Source organism: Mustela erminea, chromosome 13 (genome assembly GCF_009829155.1).
Source record: "Mustela erminea isolate mMusErm1 chromosome 13, mMusErm1.Pri, whole genome shotgun sequence".
NCBI lineage: Eukaryota > Metazoa > Chordata > Mammalia > Carnivora > Mustelidae > Mustela > Mustela erminea.
The window spans coordinates 70,735,311-70,756,550 of NC_045626.1; the positions used below are offsets into that span (position 1 = coordinate 70,735,311).

The following is a 21,240-nucleotide window of genomic DNA, read 5'->3' on the forward strand; positions in this document are numbered from 1 at the left end:
TGAGACTCAGTTTCAAGCCCCTTCTACCACTTGTCCGTCCCACCCCACTGCCTCACCGCGAAGCTGCAGTCGGGAGGGACAAGCTGCCAAGGGTGGGCAAGTCACGGAATCGGAGTTCCAGTCTCAGTTTCCCCACCTGAGAGGAGGAGGAAGCCTATGTTATCACCACTCGGGTCCCTTCCAGTTCCCAATCCTGGCCCCTCGGTGGAGAGGCAGGGTGCTGTCCGGAGCAATGAAGAAAGGGCCCTATTACCCGCCTCGAGAGGGAGAGGACACGGTGGCCCAGGGAGGAAGGTTGGGGCCAGGTGGTGTGGCCTTGCTCCAAAAGGCCCTTAGGGGCATAGACTCTCTTGCTGGAGGCCAACAGTCTGTGGGCCCAGAGTTAACAGGAAGTAGGGGCTGTGTCTTCTCCTCAGGTGATACCGCAGTCTTCCCAAATCCTCCCTAGATCTAGAAGGGCCCTGAGGAATAGCACTGAAGATGAGGTAATCAAGAGGATCTCTTGTTCCTTTATTTGGCTTTCATTCCACCATCACCCAGCACCTCAGGGAACTGCGCATTCAGACCAGACCCGATTAGGAGCACCTGGAGCCTCCCGCTTCGGGGCTGGCACACCTGGAGAGCCTGATGGCCCCAGATGAAAGGCCGCAGGACCTGGGGTCACAGGGTCTTCAGCCATGTGGCTGTTCACGCTTCCAGGCTTCCCGTCTCCACAGGAATGCGGAGGTCACCAGGATCTGGAGGTGAGGCGTGACCCACTCGGGACAGGCACTTTTTAAAAGGCATTTTAAAATCTAGGACAGTTGAAGGGTTTCTCCTGGTTTCCATAGTAAAAACAGCAGGCCAAGAATAAGGTGCTTAAAACCCATTTACCGCTCCCATTTAATGGACTCAGACACAACCTGGCTAATACACAGGATCTAAGTACAAACAGTTTGTTTGAGAAAACGAGAATTCTCACAGCCGACTTACTTTAAAAAATCAATGGAAGCTGCTATTAAATAAGGTTGTATTTTCTGCCCCTACCAGGACAAGACAGGAGGGGAGTCAACCCAGGGTCTTGCTGAGAACTGGACTGTCAGGAGCCAGACCGGGATTTAAAATAGGCCATGAATAATCCAGATTTAGAAAATGACACATTTATTATACTATTCCCAAAGCAAATTAAAAAACACAGAACACTGCTTGGTCACACTTTCCCCCTCACCTCACATTTCCAGTTTAAAAATAGACAAGGCATAGTCCTGAACCAATCTCCACATCTGAGATCATTTCATCGTTTTACCTAGTCAAGCTTGGGCCCAAATATTGTTTCTTTCTTTCGTTTTTATTAAGTAGGCTCCACGCCCAGCGTGGAGCCCAATGCGGGGCTTGAACGCACAACTCTGAGATCGAGACCTAAGCTGAGATCAAGAGTCCAATGCTTAGCCCACTAAGCCACCCAGGACCCCCCCGCCCCGCCCCCCGGGCCGAATACTGTTTCAAAACAAATCTAAACCATAGATTGGGAGATTACGCAGTTGGGAGATGAGTGGTCTTGTGATCATCAGAAACCCTATCTTTATAAAGTCACAAAACTCTCAAGATAGGGCTGTTTCAAAGAAAGAATGGAAAAGATGCAGCCTGGTGGATGTGGCTCAATGAAGGTCACGGGTAAACTGGGCCACGGCTGCAGAGGGCAGTTGCCCTTGAACTGTGCATAGACTGCCATGGAAAGAAGGGCATGAGAAGGGTGTGAAGAGCAGGAAACGGGTGGGAAGTCTTGGGAAGGCCTCCTCAAAGCAGCCCAAGGCCCTCCCTGCCTTTACTGCCCTCTACACACCCCCAACCCCCAGCCCTCCCACACAACCTTCATTACCTTTGCTGCCTTAGTCCAGCAAGGGCAGGTGGGCAGGTCAACCAGCAGGAAGCCCAGCAGTAAAAATGTGGAACAAAAGGCTGTCATGGTCCTTTATTCACCTTTCCAGGTCTTTAAGACCCAAGGCTAGGCGATGTCCATAACCACTGACAGGTATCAAAAATGCAAACATCTGCACACTTCTGCTGTGCAAAGCACAAAATTTCAAGCCCCAGGAGACAGGGTCTTATGAGGTTGGCACTTACTATGATGCAAGTCTCCCTTGTTATTACTCTGTGGTCTGCCTGGGACCATACTCTTGGGTTGCTCCTCCCTGAATATGGACATGGTTTTCCCTGAAGGAAAGCGCTTCTTTCTATCAGTGTGTCTGAGACCCAAATTTCCGGATAGGAATGAAGCATTCTGATGAGCCCCACTACCACCTAATGGGTGGGAGAACTCAATGCCTTCAGGTTGCTTTAGTTTCCATTAAATTCTGGAACTCCGATCAGGAACGGGTCTGGCACTCTCCCCAGTGTGTGCAGTGACACCCAGACTTGGTTACTCCCAGCAGCCCCCGGGGCACAGACTCCATCTTTCCCCGTTGTTTATCTGTCTGTCTGGCGCTAAAGGTGGTGGTCCTAGTGCCCAGTATTTGTTTCAGGAAATCTTTGACAGAACACCATCTTAATCAGAGACAACCCAAAAGATGACTAAAAATCTCCTCTGTCCCAAACTCCTGATCATACAATAACCAAGGAAGTTGGACTGTTAGTGCTGATATGAAGATCTAGGTCTTCAACCTCTTACAGGAAGTTCTGGCATATGGAGGCTCCAAGCAGACCCCCCCCCCCATTTTGGTTTTCTGGCTCTGTTTTTTTTTCTTTTTTATACTTATCATAAGCTTCCAACAAGTCATTAAAAAGTTCTTGTAGACACCTTTAAGGCTGTGAAATATCCACTCGCATACTCTACTCACTCATGTATTTTTGTTATTAGACTTAATTCTAGTTTTTTATTATAATAATTAATGCTACATTGAACAAATTGTGGCTTACATTTCCAATTTCCTTAGAAGGGAGGCCCAGGGCCAAAGGATAGGAAGATTATTCTAAGAGTCCTAATACAATCCCCTCCTTATAAACCCACTCGACTTTTAATAGGATGGCGCAGATATTACAAGGCAAATTTGAAAACACAACTTCTGGGTAAAGTGGCCTGTGGTGAGCTGGCTAGGAGAAGGAAGTCAGTTTGAGAGTAACTCTTTGCATATTATTCAATGCAGAAAGATACTCCAGTGTGAACTACCATGTGCTGATCATACCTACTGGTTCTTCAAGGTCAAGTTCATGTGCCTCGCCTCCCATCAGTCTGACAAGTTCTTCTCTACAGCCTAAGGCAGTTCTTAGCCCTCTCTGGGCCTTAATCTTTCCAAGAATTCTCTTCTGTTGCTTACCACTTTCTAACGATGCATTTTCCCCTCAAGTATAACCATCTTTCGTGTTTTTGCTATTTATAAAAGTAACGTGCTTAATGTGAATACTTTGAAATAATTTAGAAACTGAAAGCAAAAAACAACTCACCTCTTACCCCCTGTGTCCCAGACTTTATAACATCAACAGTGTGGTTTATATCTCTCCATGTTGTTTTTTAAAAACCCATATATTAGCAGGAATAAAATGCACTTATATACTCATATATCAAAATACACTTACAAAAAAACACAAATAAATTGTGTGTATACACTATTCTATACCTCCCCCACCTTAATGCAACCATTTACTGAACAGTACTATATGCATTTATATTTTAAAAAAAGTCCTTCTTATCAGCTACACATATTATTCCATTATATGGTTGTACCTGAGCTTAAGACTGTCCCCCTGACAGGTATTTAGCAGATTTCTACATTTTCTCTTTCATAAACAGTGCCATATTTCTATTCTCATACTCACATCCTGGCAGCATCTATTGTGAAACAGCTACAAGTGGGTCCTGCCTAGTCAGAGGGCAGAGACATCTTATATGTAAATGGCTGGCGCAGTGCTGGGCTAACCCGCCTTCAGAGTCTAAAGGAACCAGGAGGTACATCTTACTGACCAGTCTGTGTGCCCCATAGAGCCTAACAAAGAAGATTGCCCTGGGCATGGTCCATGCTCAACAAAATGAACACAGTAGGTGGGAACAGAGTTTAATTTCTATTCGCAGTGCCATTTATTTCTTTATTTGTTAACAGTAGTAATTTAACCAGTTCCGGTGTGTGCTAGGCCCTGGGGATACCTACAGCAGGAAGCAGCAGCTCGCAGAGCATACATTCTGCAAGCAATGCAGGCATGGCCCTCTCTGAAGAGGGAAGGGGAGTCACAAGGAATGGTTATTCCAAGGGGAAATGGGTAAGAAATGAATATGGGCTCAGTTATTTTGTCTCTACTGCAGTTTTTCCCCAAGTACGTGTCACAGGATGAGACGGTCTTGGTTTGTGTCCTTTGAGAAATGCTGCACATTCTAGAGTCACCCTTGACATCTACAGAGCACACTGGTAGAATGCTAGAGGCTCTTATCTACCTGGGATCCCCCATTTTGGGAGATACAGAAACTTTCTGCAGCAACTCCTGTCAATACCCTCCCTTCTCTGGAAGACATTTTGGAACCCACTGCTCCATGGTGTGTGGTATGCCAACCCCTCGTTCATGGCCCTGCTCTAAGGTATAGGGAGAAGGCTGAGGGATATGAGAGAGATCTACATTTTGAGCTGGAAACCAAGTAGAGACTGCACGCACTGCAACCTAAATGAGGCGCTTTTTGGTATGAAAACATTCCATTATGTAGTTCAACTTGACAACTATTCAAGAAGTCCAGCTGTGCCAGACATCCCAAGAAAGATACAATCTGGGACCTTCTAGAAGTGCCTATCATGACACACTTGCTGTAGTCCTGGCCAAAGAGATCTTGCTTTGAAAGGAGTAGGATGAGGGTGTGGAGATCTCTTTTTGCCCAAGAAGAGTGTTCACTTGTAGCTCTCCTCTGATACACTTATAGAGCAGTGTGACCCAAAGTGGCAGAAACCATTATTGCTGAGAATCCAAAATGGGACCAGCCCTTGGTTCCTATGACTTGGTATCAGCATTCTGCTTCAACTTGGGTCCCCAAGTTCCTTCTGTGGCCATGCCCAAAGTAGAGCCTACTGTCCTGGGCATCTGTGGGTCCTTTCTTGCTCAGGCTGATATGGATGCATGGGGTCTTGCCATGGGCCTACCCTTCATCCAGTCTTTACCCTCCTAAAACCAAGGCTCACAGGGGCGGAGCTAAACTTTTGCCTTCAGCCCTACACTCAACTGATTTGCTGATTTACTCATCAAGATTTGCTGATTCCATCTTCCAAATCCAGCCACTGTTTTTTCTTCCCCACTGCTGCCCCCTCTGTCCAGGACACCCAACGTGAGTAACAGTAACATTTTCCCTTGGGCATTTCCTAGCCCATCCCAGCTGCCCCCCAGTGGGGTCTCTACTCTGCAGCAGAGGGACCTTTCTGAATCACAGCTCTGACCTGCACTACTGTCCTCGAATAACTGTGCTACTCCTGGCATAAACCGTGACCTCCCCGCTGCTTATGGCAAACTCCACACTCCAACCCTCCAACCTCAGTCTAACGGGGCTGACCTTCTACTAGTTCCCTGACGGCCTGCAGCCTTGCTGCTGAGGCACACACTACCTCCCCCACACCTGTTAGCCTTTACCTCTTCTAACTCTGGTTGACTAAGGTGTTAGCGGCCTCCACACTGATCCCCTACCCCCCAACCGCCGGGGCCTGACTCTGCCCCTTATGACATCACAGTGTCATTGTTTACTCAAGGTGCCTCCTCACTAGAGGGCTGCCCAGGTGTCAGACTTCTTTCCTGCCCAGTTCCCAGAATCCAGCCAAGGGCCTGGCACAGGGTAAATGGCCAAGAAATGTTTGTTCATTAACCCAAAAAGATCAGCTTTTGCCCTCGGGGTTAGCATCAAACACTTAGGCCCCTGTTACTCCAAGCACAGACTATAGCTTGTTCCTGGCCACCAGATCTCCTGTTCCCTTTGACTCTTCCATTGGGAAAGGTCTGTTCTCCACCAGATCTTCTTGGAACTCAATTCTGCTGATCTGAGGCTTTTGGGATTTGGGTTATTAACCGCAGGCCCATCTGCAGGGGCGGCTTTGCTGATGGGCCCTCCTCTCGGTGGTTAGTTCTACTGCCGCCATGCTGTCTCTGGGCAACCCCGACCCCAGGCACTCCTAGTGGCTCTGCCCCACTGGGGATCTTCATGAGGCCCCAGGCCTCCGTGTGAGCACATCTCTGATACCAAAACTCTTAGAAAACAAGACCATGCACCTGCAGTGTTCCTTCCTTCCAATCCGGAGGAATGTGAGCTCCTTTTAGAACTCTGACCAAAGGCAAACTCTTACCAAATGACTATCCTTGGGCAAATCCACAGAATAGATGGCACGAGATGCCGATTTTTACAGTTTCCTCCCATTATACTCAGGGACCTCAGTCTCAGAGACTGGTGGGGCCCATGGAACACCTTGAAAACTGTGGAGAAAGTGGGCCGGCAACCCACAGGGGCCTGTCCCGGGAAAGCGAGCGGACACCAGTGGGCCTTCCCCAGCTGGTATGAAGACCAGAAGCTTGGCCTTCCCGGGGAACTGGTGGCAGAGTCCGAATTCCCAAACTCAGTTGATAGCCTTAGCCTTGGTTGGGGCAATGAGACCAAAACAAAGGCTTGAGAGGCACATCTGCCTCAAGCTTGAGCCTGGGGAATATCATTGCCAGGAATAAAGGGGGCCAGCCAGGTACAAGCCCCGAGTCTGTCACCACTGCCGCAGGGCCTACTCTGTGGTCGGGGAGGGACAGGGACTGTGAGTGTGGATGGAGACCAACCAGCCAGACCCAGAGACCCCCCACCCAGCCAGACATGGACCAGTCTCTCCTGGCCAGGCCTGGGGTAGTCCAAACAGACACCACCCACTGGGTCCCTTTAGGCCCCGCCCGCTGGAGGCCAGAGAGTGGCTTTTAAACCCTCCCTCCTCACTTTTTCCTTTCCTCCTCCCCCTGTTCTTCACTGAGTAGTGACCACCCAGGCACCGGGCTCTTGATCACTCTGGTCAGCTGTTGTTCCCTGAAGCATGAGTCACTGCTCCGACAGGGAAGACTCTTGCCAGGCAAGGGGGCTGGCAAGGCCGATCTCACCAGCGCCCTGTTTTCCTACAGAAACCTTTCATTCCATAGGAAATGAGGTCACACACCAGAGCACATGGGTAACCGGTGAGAAAATGCTGGTGCCAAGAAAGGGGCGGGTGTCAGAAGTGTCGAAAGAAACGACCCCAACACCCGCAAAACCACCAGACCAATAGCCTGCTGCTCTGGGAAAGGGCAGAGAGGAAAGGGGTGCACCTAGCTTAAAAAATGCTTTCTTTAGGGCATACGCAACATAAATGATTGTACCAAACCAAACTTGTGGAGCATTTAGCTAATTTACTTTCATGATTCGCGGAGCTCCTGATCCGCTGCCTGAAGGAGATCGGCACACAAAACGGCCCAACGGGCGGGGGCGGGGGCGCCTGGGCAGCCACGCAGACTCACTCTCGGGTAGTGGGAGAGGAGGGGGGTGGGGGTGCGGGTGGGTGGCGCAGCTCGGCCCGCTCCGTCCGCTCCACCCGGCTCCTCGCTCCAGGGCTTGGCTGCAGCCCGGCCTGACCTTCCAGGTTTCGCTGGCAGGAGATCAAAGTGCCGAAACCACAAACACAGCTCAGAACTCCGAGGCCCCCGCGGCCTCCCCCCAGGGTCCCTCCTCCCCTTCCACCCTCGAGCTTCAACCACCCCCCTCCAGCCCTGCTTGTCCACGCCCTCCCTCAGGGTCCCTCCCTCTCCGCTTCCCCACGCCCCACTCCAGTCCCTCTCCCCACCCAGTGGGGGCCGGCCTTAGGGGGGCGGGCTCCCATCCGGCCTTCGCTGACCCTACGCGGCCCAGCCGCGCCCCTCCCCACCGGGAGAAGGTATTTCTTGCCATAATTAAAGTCATTAAGCCTCCAAAGCCTCCCGTCTGCTGCAGGTTCTGAGCTCCAGAACGAAATTGATGCATTTTAAGTCCTAGTTAAGAGTATGCTGATCTATTTAGGAGGCATGTAGCAGCGAGAACTCAGCGGTTAAGTTAGTGGTTAAGGCTGCCTAAGTTTAAATAGTGTTATTTATTCTCAAAATATGTAGCAGCCCCACTTAATTTCTCCTAATTAAAGGAACCGACAGAAGAGGCTGGAGTCCGTGGCCGTGTCACGGCGCCATTGCACAGGTTGGTACCCTTTTCACAATCAGAAAATGCTGGGTTCAAACGGAAATGCATTTCCCCAGATCTTAATCTTAAACATAGACATTTAGGCCAGTTCCAAGCAACACAATGATCTTATTTGTTTTAACACCTGACAAGGAGCACCAAAAACCCGGGAAGCCTGTCCACACCCTCCTTCCCCTGGCCACACTGGGTGAAGGGATGTTATGGAAAAACGTCCACCGTTGGGTCATTTCATGAGATGTCTCTGGCTGGCGCAGAAACTTTTGGAAGAACTTGTAAGCTGCTATCTTGGGTTGAGTTTCCAGAAGTCCCACTTCAGGGCCAAAGTCAGCAACCAGAAATTTTAAAAGGGACCTCCCCCTTCTCTGCACAGGACAGGTTAACACTTGTTTTATAATCAAAACAAATGTTAATTGGGTGGCGTTCTTGGGCTGCACCAGAAACAACAGTGCCTACCAAATCTGAAGACCCTACAGTCTCCCTTCCGCCATGAGGTGGAGGACAGGCTCTCAGGATGAGGGCTGAGCTCCTAGCTACTGTAGCTGTCCAGCCACTGAGACTCGGTTCCCACCCGTGGCCCACTGAGGAGGCATCAGGGGAGACTGAAAAAATACCCATATGCCTCAGCCCCGCCCCTAGAGATGATGACTTCATCTCTGTGGAATGGAACTCTGGCAGCAATATTTTTCTAAAAGTTTCCCAGTTAGTCTTAAAATCCAGGTAGGGCTGAGAACCACGGAGCCCAAGCTGCAGGAAGCCTCTGGGATGACCATCAAACGCACATTCTGGGGCCCCTCTCCTGGTTTGGGTGGACTGGTGAAGGTCCAGAAGCTTTCTCACCGGCTCAGGGGCGATGCTTACGATGGGGCAAAGGAAAAGTGTCAGAGAATTCCTGTGTTAGGTGGTAAAATGAAAAACTGCGATTATTCTGATTATATGGTTTTCTTATTTATATTAGGAGGAAGAGAATCTGGATGAAAGTTTCTTGCATGTCTGAGGCAGGCTTGCTCCTAACATTTGTGGGACTTGGGACAAGAGCCCATGAACCATGATATAAATTATATGCTACCCTTCTATCTTTATGTATGCCTCCATAAAGACCTGAAGGGTCACGTTCAACTGCGAACTCCTGAGAGTTCCTCATCTGAATGTGTCATTGTGGAGAACGCTGACTCTTGACCCACCCTGCCTTTTGAGGGGGCTTGTACACATTGTGAGTAAACGCCCCAGCCTTATGGCCAAGGTCCATCTCCCCCCCTTGGGAAGAGGGGTGTGCTCCCAGGGCAGTCTGCCCCCAGGAGTATGGTCTTGGAGAAGAGGTCTGGAAGCCAGCACTGGCTCATGCAGGGGGAATTCAGGATCCCAAGAATGGCTCAAAAGGGGGCTTCCCCTTGGACTCCTCACCCTGGGCCCAGCAGCTTCAGAAGCAGGGCCTTTCTTGCCTGGTCTCAGGACAGCACAGGCCCAAAGCATCATACTCCAATGTGGCAAAGGAAGCAAAGTTCCTATTATGCACCAGGCAAGGGCCAGTAGGTGCTTTCAAGTGGCCCACTGAGTCTGCCCAGCAACTCCACAACCAAGGGGCTATTGGCTCCCATTTTATAGCTGGAGGCTCAGAGGTTACCTCCCAAAGTCACAAAGTCAAGAGCTGACATGTGACCTCATCCTCTCTTGGTAATCCCAGGCTACAGAAATACTCTGGTTATGCTAGGGGTTTCCTTCATCAAGTGTGAGAGAGATGTGGTACGCACGTATCAGCAGGAATGCTGAAACTCCCAGGACTGCATTACCAGCTTATGTGTTGCACTTCCCAGTCCCACAAGGAATTCCAGATATCTCTTATCCCAACCCACGTGGACTCCCTCATTTTTGAAACTCCCTTTACAAAATGTCATGTGGCTCCTACAGTCAACAGAAAGAGGGGTGGCAGGGTGCACAACCCTACCCTCGTACGGGGTTTCTTGTTTGAAAGCTCATGTTTGTTTTTGTCAGAGGCTCAAGTTCATTCAAGGGAGTTCTGTCTACTGCCATTCTAGCCAATGCCAAGTTCACCAACAATACAACTTTCCCTGCGTACACTTCCTAAGGATCTACCAAGGTGGTTTCAAATGCCCCCCCCCCCCCACCGTGGGCCCTGTTGTATCATGTCCTTGAATCAGTGACTTTGTATTAACATTTCAGAATGATACAGTTTCATTATTTCTTAACTTCACAGCAGAATCATTTACAATAGCAAGAGAACCAAATCTCTCCCTTTCTCTAGAGAAGGGCAGAGTCCCAAGCAGCCCCCCCACACTATTCTTATCTGGGTGCAGTCTGATGACACCCCCAGCCAAGGGGGCCTTGAGGAAGAACACAGCCTGAAGGGGACCTGCCAACCAGTTCTTTTTAGCACTGCTCGGGGGCAGGGGAGGCACTGTCACTTCATGCAACCTGGGCTGAAATCCTGGCTCACCTTACCAGCTCTGTGACTGTGAGCAGACTTAACAGCCTTTCCATGCTTCCATCTGTTCAATGGGGACAATGCCAGTAGGACATATTCTTCTTCTTCTTTTTTTTTTAACATGGTAATCTTTTTTTTTTTTTTTTAAGATTTTATTTATTTATTTGACAGACAGAGATCATAAGCAGGCAGAGAGGCAGGCAGAGAGAGAGAGGGGGAGGCAGGCTCCCCGCTGAGCAGAGAGCCCGATTCAGGGCTCGATCCCAGGACCCTGGGATCATGACCAGAGCCAAAGGCAGAGGCTTTAACCCACTGAGCCACCCAGGCGCCCCTAGTAGGACATATTCTTACAGTTGTTGCAAGATGTTGAGAGTCTAGATGAGAACCTGCCTGGCACGTGGTAGTTGCTCAGGCCCCATCTCCCTCCTTGGACAGGACACATCTGCTGTGTGTGTCTCCTTTGGGCACCTGGCCCTTCCCTTGACTGCTTACAAACAGGATTCTTCTCCTGTTTCCTGGGTGCCCTGCCCGAGCTTCCCGCAGGCCCAGTTCCCACACAGAGCAGCAGGCACGCAAGAGTCATGGTGACCCTGCCTTCTGAAGGGTTCTGGAAGCTGATGTGACTCTGCTACATATCACACACACACACGAACATCAGAGTTCAGGGCCAGAAATGATGCCACGGCACAAAACAGCAGAAGGCGGTCAGCGGCTGTCAGCCTGGCCTGGAACGTCCTGGGGAGCTTTTAAAAATTACAGGGGCAGACCCCTGCCTACAGAGCGAGGGGCACTGGGCTGGAGGTGGACCTGGCCACTAGAGGTTTGAAAGCTCTCTGCGTTGATCACAGAGACCAAGACCCTAGAGGTCAGAGGAGAGAGGGCAGCAGGGAGAGGGAGTGGGCTTCTTAACTCCAACTCATGATTTCCTGTTCCTCCCCTCCCAGAACTGCCAGATTCCTTTCTCGGTTATACTATTTGGTTTCTAGAAACCCACTTTGGCTATTTTAACTCAGATTTAAGGAAAGTCCTCACTAAGAAGAATGCACTTCAAGGCAACAAGCAGTTGAGCTTCCTGTGATTTCTGGCTATGAGAATGACACTGCTCTCCCTCAGAGCAGAAGCCTGGGTCCTTCACAGTCAAAGGTCTCAGGGGCTGTGATTATGGCAAGCATCCTTGGTCGCTGGCCCCTACACTGGCACCTGGAACCCAGAGGCAGCAAATGCTGTGGGACACAGATGTTGGGGAGGGGGCTGTGGGGGGCAAGCTTTTGGGGTTCACCATAGAGGTCATCCTCCTAGCTCCCTGGGTCCAGGGCTTTGGGGACTACTCTACATGGGTCCCGGGGCCTCAGACAGGGGCCTCTACCCACCGGCAGGACAAGGCAACAAAACACAAGTTCCAGAAATGTCTTCTGCGATAATAGGATGATAGAAGTTCTGAAAGATGTGATTCCCAAGGATGCCATTTTCAACTTAAAGTCCCATTTTTCTTGACAGAACACACGCTTTCTTGAAGTAAGCCCGGAAACACACTCTGAACAGAGTTAACCGAGTCACAGAACTTCGATGCCAAGTGCCAACTAATGTCCCCTTCTCTGCCAAGGAGTCCTGACAGCTTCTGCCATCAGGAACAATTCTAGTGATGGGGCCTGCGGGTGTAGTGGTGAAGGGACACCAGATGTAGCAGCTGAGGTCATGGGTTAGGCTGTAAAACATAAGTTAAACCCAGAAAGGCCTTGTTTTAACGTCTAAATAAAAGAACGAGTCCTATAATCCCATTTCTATAGGCCAACAAGCTGAAAGCCACATTAAAACTCTCATTTCTCCCAAATGTTTTCTAGTCCTGGCGCTCAGCAGTCATCACGATGGTGGTGACGATGGAAGGGGAAGGAGGAAGGGTGACTAAGCGCCAGGCCAAGAGAGGACAAGAGGTGAAGGGAAAAGATGCAGCCATCCCCACCAGGGGCTGCAGCTAAGCCCCTCCTGCTCGTGGTTTGCAGTCCTATCCGTCCCTCTGTGTGTGTGTGTGTGTGTGTGTGTGCGCGCGCGCGAGTGCGCGTGTGTTGGGGGATGCATCCTTGCCGCGCAGAGTGGCACTCGACTGACTTAGAGAAACGGAGCTAGACCATTTCTAGCAAGGGAAACAAATGAATCAGGAGCTCAGCTGTGTGGGGCTGTCTTGAAGGGTGCTCGAATCAAGTCTGGGATAGACGAGCTTGGGTGGGGGTGTGTATGTTGCGGATTGCTGCCGCCAGGAAGGGCTTCATGGAGACTGAGCTGCCCAAAGGAGGGAGAAGGCAAGGCCGGCTGGGAGCTGGGCACAGGAGGGGCTGGCTGAGCCTGCAGACACACTGAGCACCAGGAAGGGAAGAGGTTCACAAAAGGCGATGCCTGATTCCATGGAGACCATGCATTACAAAGGCCATTGTATAAACACTATACAAACACTGACTACATTTATTAACTAGTCTTTCTCTCAGTGGCAGTCAGCAAGGCCACAGGTTAGTTTCTGGGACACAACACAGCATCCACACACAGCCCCTATGGTTTACTGATATTTTTGGATCACCGACCAAAAATTTCATCTTCTCTGACACTTGCAAATAAGGTTCATTCGGGTGGCTACATACTTCCAGAAAAAACACCTCAGGTGACTGTCTTTCCTAGGGTTTATGAACGTAACATGTATTTGCTGCACACCTACCACGACAGTACAATCGTGGGCTGAAAGACCCATCCTAAAAGATCCTAAAAGATCTAGTCCTCCCAAGGAGCGGGGGACCTGCACGCACCGCAAGAAATACTCCTTGAATGAAGGAAAACAGAGGGAGGAGGAGGGAAAAAGGCGCCTGCTGACAGAATCCTCGGGTCTCCCCTTTATGTCAGACCACACTCATCACGCCCTCAGCAGGGCAGGCGCGCTGCCTCCGAGCTCGGTCAGCACATCCCCGCACATTTACTCCATACGGACACTCGCATCCAACTACAAATGTATGGGCAATTATTGTTTCAAGAAGGCAGATTAATTTTAAAGTATAAGTCTGATAACCTTTAACAGGGCAGAAAATTGGAAAACCCAGTTAATGACTTTAAAAGTCCTTAGGATGAAAGAGACCAAAGGGATCAGGAGTCACAGAAGGTGGGGCTGGGCTGGATCACTTCCTTTGGTCAGTAACAGGTCTGTGACTGTGTCATTAAGAAAAGGACTTCTTGCAAAGGAACAGCTTAATCCCAGGAAAAGGAAAGAGTAAAAAGGTTACATTAAGGGAATCAGGGATAATCTCTATCAATTACCCAGAGCCTTTCCTGTTGGGGAAGTCTCAAAAGAAGAACAGGAAAAGAGCTGGGTCACGATCCAGGTGCTTAGGCTTTGTTTTATGATCCAGGAGTCTGGCAGTCTGGTTTGTGGGTAAGTGGAGACTGCTGGAACAGCAAGTGCTGGGTAAACCGCCCCCCCACCACGCCCCCAAACAAGCAAAGAGTTGCAGAATATGCCAGTGTTGGCTCGACAGGCACCCAGCTATGGCAGGCACGGGGGGGACTGGCTGGCACCGTTCTGAGGCTTACCAAGTCCAAGTGCGTACCCTCCAGGTGCCTGGGACATCTGAAGGGGCCAGCGAACCAAATCCAGAGACAGACAGAGCCTGTTTCTTGGCCCCAGAGGCTGATGAGGCCCACCCAAAGAGTGCCTGCGGTCCTCCTGTAGAGGGACAGAGGGGGCCTATTAGGCAACAGTGACCTTGACTACGGTCCAGCTGAATCGATTAAGTGCCTCTCAGTCCTGGAATGGGATTAAAGAGCACCTAGTCCCACATCCTAGACTTGCAGAGGATACAGTGACTTCCCGAGGTCAGAGCATGCTGGCAGCGAGGGCGTTCAGTTCAGAGCCGACTGCATCCTGGCAACCCTGGCCCGTACTTTTTGAGTCCTTTAGGTTTTGTCATGTCCAAGTTTTTCTTTGGGGGCAAAAATCAAAACTGAGGGGAATCCAATGTTAGTTTTCAAAAAATAACGGAAAGATCTATTAACTAGCACCCATTACTAAGAACATAAATATTTTGCATATTATTTTAAGCAGTTGTTACTAGAACATTCCTGGACTGGGAGATCTGACGCCTGGCGCTTAAGGAGAGAATTGTTGAACAACTGACCCGTGAAAGGAAGGAGGCGGCCCGTAATGGACTTGCTAGCAGACAGGTGTACGTTAGTTCAGAAAGGAGGTGGAGTCTTGAAGTGTAAATTGAGATACTTGCACATGTACTGAGTTCACTATTAAAGTGAGTCTTTTGGCCACCTGGGTGGCTCAGTAGGTTAAGCAACAGCCTTAGGCTCAGGTCATGATTCCGGGGTCCGGGGATCCAGTCCCACATCAGGCTCCCCCTGCTCTGTGGGGAGCCTGCTTCTCCCTCTCCTTCTGCCTGCTACTCCCCATCTTGTGCTCTCTCTGTGTCAAATAAATAAATAAAATCTTAAAAAATAATAAATAAAGTGAGTCTTTTGCCTAATAACAGAAGGCCCCCAGCATTACTGCATATGCTGGGATTAGGACATTTGCATAACTCAAACTTCTGAACCACAGAGTTGCACAAAGAGCCCAACCCCCCACTATCAGGTGGGACCCAGCCATCACATCCACAGCCCCCCATTCTCCTGATGGCATGGAGACAGGCTACCTTATGGTCTGATGATAGGCAGGGCCCAAGTAAGACAGAAGTATCGGGCTCCCTGAGCCCCCAACCCCACTTGGGGTTCCAGCTTGGAGATAAAGTGTAGCCAGGATCAGGGCCTGACAGTCAAGAGGACATTAGAGTGGGGGTGGGGGTGTCACAGTAACAGCTAACAGATGAAGTTACAGATTAACTCATCACTAGCATTGGATGGTTAATGTACAATTTGGTAGGTAACTTCAATAGTCCTGGCCCAAGTTCAGAGTTAAAAAAAAAAAAAAGAAAAAAGCAGCATTCCCTTTTCTTATTTAAAATTTTAAAAATGATACAAAGGAGTAAACCACATACCCAACCAACACAGATAAATCTCAAGGCGATTATGCTGAGTGAAAGAAGTGAGGTTAAAGAGTACATGTCTGTGTAATTTCATTCATATAAAACTATAAAATTCAAACTAATCTATAGTAGGCGAAAGCAAATAACGGTCATCTGGGGATTGGTAAGGAAGAGAGGGGAGGGATGGAAGGGGCCTCGAAGGGCCATGAAGGAGCTTTCTGGAATGATAGGAGGTTCACAGATTATGGTGATGGTTTCATGAGGGGTGTGGGTGTGTGTGAAATCTTACCACACTGTACACTTCAAATATGTCCTGCTTATTCTATGTCTACTATACTCAATATAGAACTTAAATGGGGGCGGGTGGGGTAAAGAATCCACAAATATTCTTTTCCTGTTATTTCTCTAATTTCTTAAAAGGAAATTTTGACACAAAGAACGCTTTATCATGTTATGCTGGTACTTTTAGTTAAGATAGGTAAATTCTAAAGCCAATCTAAAAAAATTATTCAGGGGGTGCCTGGGTGGCTCAGTCAGTTAAGCATCTGTCTTTGGCTCAGGTCATGATGTCAGGGTCCTGGTTTTGAGCCCTGTGTCTGGCTCCCTGCTCAGCAGGGTGTCTGCTTCTCCTTCTATCTCCACCCCTTTTCCTTGCTTGTGTGCTCTCTCTCTCACTCGCTCTCTCAAATAAAATCTTAAAAAGTTATCCAGATTGAGCCAGATAATATCTCCTTCTGATGCTCTCAAACGGTCTTTGATATCCTAAAACAAATGCACTCTCAGTGAATCTGGGTGAATGGCGAACGGAGGCCAGTAGCACAGTGCCCATGTGGACTCTGGGAAGCAGGCAGATCCCAGGTCGGTAGGCATGAAAGATTACGTCCTCAACACAAAGATGATGGGGACTATGGAGGGGCCGGTGTGCATGTGTCTGTGTGTGTATGCATATGCACGTGCATGTGGCTGTCTCTGCACTTGCTACTACTACTGCAGTCAGGAGAGTCAGTGGCCTGATGGTTTTTTGTTTTTTGGGGGGGGGGGTTTGTTTTGTTTTGTTTTAATTCCTGGTTCCCTTACTAAATTGAGGCCCTTAGGCAAACCTCTTCATTTCTGGTCCTCCATCTCCTCATCTGTAGAACTGAGACAGTGACAGGGCTTTGTTAGGTTGGTGCTTGGCATAGTTTGGGCACAAGGTAGGCACCAATTAATGGCAGCTGTGATTACTATTCATTGATCCAGACCTAGATGAGTGATGGCACCAAGAGGTGTTGACTGTTCCAAGTCAGACAAAGCTGCTCTGAGATTGGGAACTCACATCTGAGTTTTGAACTGGGCATATTGATGTCTTTAGTAAATGCTTTAGCTTGAATGAATATGAATTGTCATGAATATGAGTGTCATTGTCGTCCCCTGTACTTGGGCTCTCATTTGGGGCAGAACTGAAACAACCTTCTCTACAATCAGATAGGTCATCAGAACTTAAAGTGCTCCACTGTGATCTTCAATCCTTCTGGGCTCGATGGAGAGTTACACCATTGACCCCAAGTATCAAAGAGTTCCTCCCACCAAGTATTACAAGAAACTCACCCCTGTCCCGGTAGACTGAAAAAAAAAAATGGCCACAATACTTTTCCTATTCGAGAGCTTATTTCAATGGCCCTTGAATCGGGGTTTGGTGATGTGATCTGCTCTTGCCATGGGTTCATTAGCAAACACTCCATGCAGAGGCTTGGTAAGTGCTTTGCACGGGGCTGGCCTTCTTTGCTGCTGGAAACTCTGAGACTACCATGTGAAGAAGCCCGGGCTAGCCTCCTGGGTGCAGAGAGACTACATGTCAAGAGGGCACAGCTGTTCCAACTGAGGCCCCAAGGAACCACCATCAGACCAGAGACCAACCATGCTGCTCTGCCCAGAACTGCTCAGCTGACCCACAGAATCAAGAACAAATGACAACGATTTAAGAACTAAGTTTCAGGGCAGTTTGTTAGGTGGCAAAACCCAAACAACACACCTGTGCTAAATGAAAACAGCACGAGGTGACGCCCCTCACCTGGGATGTCCTCTGCGCTATTCGACGACCCTGCTCATGAGCCTGCTTCTCTTCTCTAAATTCAGGTTTCCTTTGCTGACTCTTACAAGGTCTCTGCTTGCCTCTGGAAATTTCCAGACGCTAATATCCTGTTTATATAGACACCTCTCTCCTCAATTCCTCCTCACTCTCTTTTACGGACTTCCCCCTCTCCTCATCCCTTGTTCCAAGTTTTCCTTGAAGTCATGTGCCGGTCCCTTTTCTCTTCCTGACAAGCCCATTCAGACTCTTGGTTTGAACCGACACTCCCACTTAATGGCTTCCCAAACTTCACCTCCAGTCCTGACCCTTTTCTTGAATTCCAGGGCTCCAACTCAGCACAGCCAAAATCAGTCACCAAGTTTCTCTCAAACCCACACCTCTTGCCTCGGATTAATGGCGTGGTCTTGGTGGCAGCCCAGCCCCTCCTCCTCTCTCCGCACCCAGGTTGCTCAGTTCCACATCGGTCCACAGTGGATCACTCTCAAGCAGGCTCTCTCCTTTCGCCTCCCTATCTCCACTCTTTTCTCCAGTCCATCTCATACATAATGCCAAGAGTTATCTTCTTGCCCTTTTCCGAGTCAAGTCCCAGCTCCTTATAGTTGATGTCTGAGACTCAACATTGTTTGGACGAGGTCTACCTGGCCTACCCCTCTCCCACTGTTGGCCTCCAAACACTGTCTGCTGCAGCCACACAGCTGCCCACCTCTGAACAATTAAGACACACAAATAACTTTCTTACTTTAGGTTATGCCTTTTACCTTAATTGCTCTCCTGGAGCCTTCTTTACCTATCAAAGTCATTCTCATACTCAAGGACCCACCTAAAAGCCTCCTTCCGCAAAGCCTGGCCCAATTTCCCCAGAACCGTCTCTATACCACTGTAGCCTCCATGTGAGCCCCTCTTATGAACCTTTACTTCACTTGCCCTGGTTAATGGAATGTAAGCAGACTGTTTTCATGTCCCATAGGCCTAGGATGGCCATTTGTCCTGCCCCTAGCATGGCCAGAGCAGCCCCACCCTATACTTGTTTTTCCACTATAATGAATAATAATGGCAACCCCCTTCCATTCTCAAACATGTCCTAGCTTGAATGACAAATAATAGGGCTACCCTACATGGGTCTTACAACGGCTGACACAAATTAGAGGCATAAAAGTCCACTAATCCAACCCATCTTGGATCATTCTTCATATTTACTGACTGTCAGAAAACACTGATCTGTGTTCACACTTGATTGATTCACTCAACCTTGTACAGATAACCTCGATGGTATTCTCCCAGCAGTTTAAGATCATACAACAGAGATCACAAACTCTGCCCACAGTAGCCAGGTATGAGACTGGTGTACTGCCATAGTGTGAGGAAAACAGCAGGGTTGGGGAGGGGGGTCTGTGGCAGATGAGACAGTAGACACCTGTTTGATGGAAGCTTCCACCACCCAGGCTACCTTTATCAGAAGGGCGGAGTACCATATTGCCAGATAATTTTCCAAGAGAAGGTGGACATGTGAATCTGCCAACTCAAGTGTTGGCAACTGATTTATACTTAGACAACCCTGAGTAGGTGTACCCTGAGGGGCCAATGGCTCACATCTTTGGCCTTCAGCAAGTCCTCAGATCTCTGCATGGAAATCACCCCACCTTCAGGAATGGAAATAAAGGAGTGGGCTCCAGAGGTGGCCTATGTCTGTCTCTGCCACTCATCAGCTCGGCTACAAAGATCATTTGTTGGGGGGAAGTACCACTGTCTGGGTTTTTTTTAGAATACATAGGTCAGACAACCTTTCTTTCTAGGTGTTAGCTTTTTTTCCTCTCGCAAGTCTCTTAGAGGAAAACATGTGGCAGAGGTGACTTTACTGCCCCCCACTGAGCACAACTCCTAGGATGCTCTGGAGAGATTCACATGGGAAGTTGTTGCTCCAGCTGAAGTCACAATGCTCTGTCTGATACAACAGCCCCACTCTACTCATAGCTCACCCGAACCAAAGCCAGCACTCACTCAGCTGAGGCAAGTTCTTTAAATCAGAATATGTAAACATCTCATTTGAAACTCCCTGGTTAATCAGTAATCACTCTTAAATACTAAGAGGTCACTCTCATTTTAAGGAACAAATGCACTTCTGTTTCTATCGCCTCTAACAGGTAATTTGCAAAAATCCCCAAATTCAAGCTCTATCTCAAGTCTCATTAAATTAACTCTTAAATTTAAGTCCCTTAAATTAACCTTCACTGAACAAGTGAAAGGATGGCCTCATTCAGGCTTTTCCTACTGTAATTATTCAGTGTTACCAAGACTTTACTTAGCAGAACAAACAAAGGAAGTGGGTTCTGGTATAACCTTTTATTTGCTAGAGCTCCCACCTCTTGCCCGAGCTAACCCTTGTTTTCTCATTCACTTTTTTCTAAAGAGAAAGTTCTTTAACACATTGCAACCTGTCTCCCTCCATGTGTTTATTTTCCTTAGGTGGTCAAAGACCACCACACGGACCCAAACGCACCTGTCATAGGCTAGGAGGACACTTCCCTGGTCTAGTCGCTCAGTTCTCACGCAAACATGAGGTCAATGCACTGGGAAGCTCTGCATGAACCGTGACAATGACCTTTACCAGCACAGAAACATCATTTAGTAGTGATCAGTTGACCTCTTGCAACATTATTTAGTTCCGAGTATAAGATACTAAGATACTTGGCTTATCAGCCAAGCCAGTTTTAGTTTTAATCAGTTTTACCCCCTCCTTCCTTCCTTCCCTTCTTCAAGTCACTGGAAGAGGGAAGGCATTCTGGAAGGAAGGCTATCAACTGAAAGCAATCCAATCCGATTGTGATTACACTTTCCTCCCTCCCTTCCTTCCTTCCTTCCTTCCTTCTTTCCCTCCCTCCCTCCCTCCGGATTTCTTAGGCTATAACTGAGCATTAAAAAAAACCACCAAATGGTAAGTTTTAGGCAATTACTAGAATAAAAGTTTTGCATATACACCTTTTTACATCACACAGCACATTATATAACTTTCAGAGGGTTTAAAAGCATTTGTCACAAAACAGTCAAGTAGATAATATTTAATAAGATACCTAAAATAAGCACTTAACTTTCTGTAAGACTCGAATGCCCCCACTTTATCACTTAACAGATAAGACTTATATGGTAGCAAAGTGCTGTCTGATGGTTGGAAAATGACAGGTGTAACAGGAAATGAGAGAGCACACCCATGAAGCAGATGAGCTGAAGACCAGGCGATGAAGTTGGTAGATGTGCGGAGGCAGGCCAGTTCCTACGTGGTGAGGGGTGGAGGGATGTCTCTCTTTTTTTCTTCTAGGAACCTAGATTCTGGACAGCCCATGCAGAGAAAAAGAGAGACTCCCCAATCAGCCTCTCACTCGTGTTTACTGGTCTAAAGATGCACATCACAGTCTGCAGCTAGCCTGGGGGGTGGTGTGGTGTGTGTGTGTGTGTGTGTGTGTGTGTGTGTACTTGCTGGTTGCCTCTGCATCCGCACGACTGACCGTGAGCCCCACAAGGCCGTAGACCTATCTACTAGTGTCACTACTGTATCAGCAGCATCTAG

The 21,240-nt window shown here is 48.7% G+C and overlaps 1 protein-coding gene across 3 annotated transcripts in view; it reads right to left on the bottom strand.

Moving 5' to 3' along the window:
• Positions 1-21,240, bottom strand: part of ZNRF3 (zinc and ring finger 3) — a 153,705-nt gene that overhangs the window by 11,188 nt on the left and 121,277 nt on the right. The window contains exon 1 of one of the 3 annotated variants that reach the window (XM_032311521.1): positions 1,859-7,660. The exons of the other annotated variants lie outside the window; for them this stretch is intronic. Coding sequence (XP_032167412.1) covers positions 1,859-1,945 — 87 coding nt within the window. The 5' untranslated portion in view covers positions 1,946-7,660. Of the gene's footprint in view, positions 1-1,858; positions 7,661-21,240 lie in introns of those variants that run through there. 3 annotated transcript variants of the gene reach the window in all.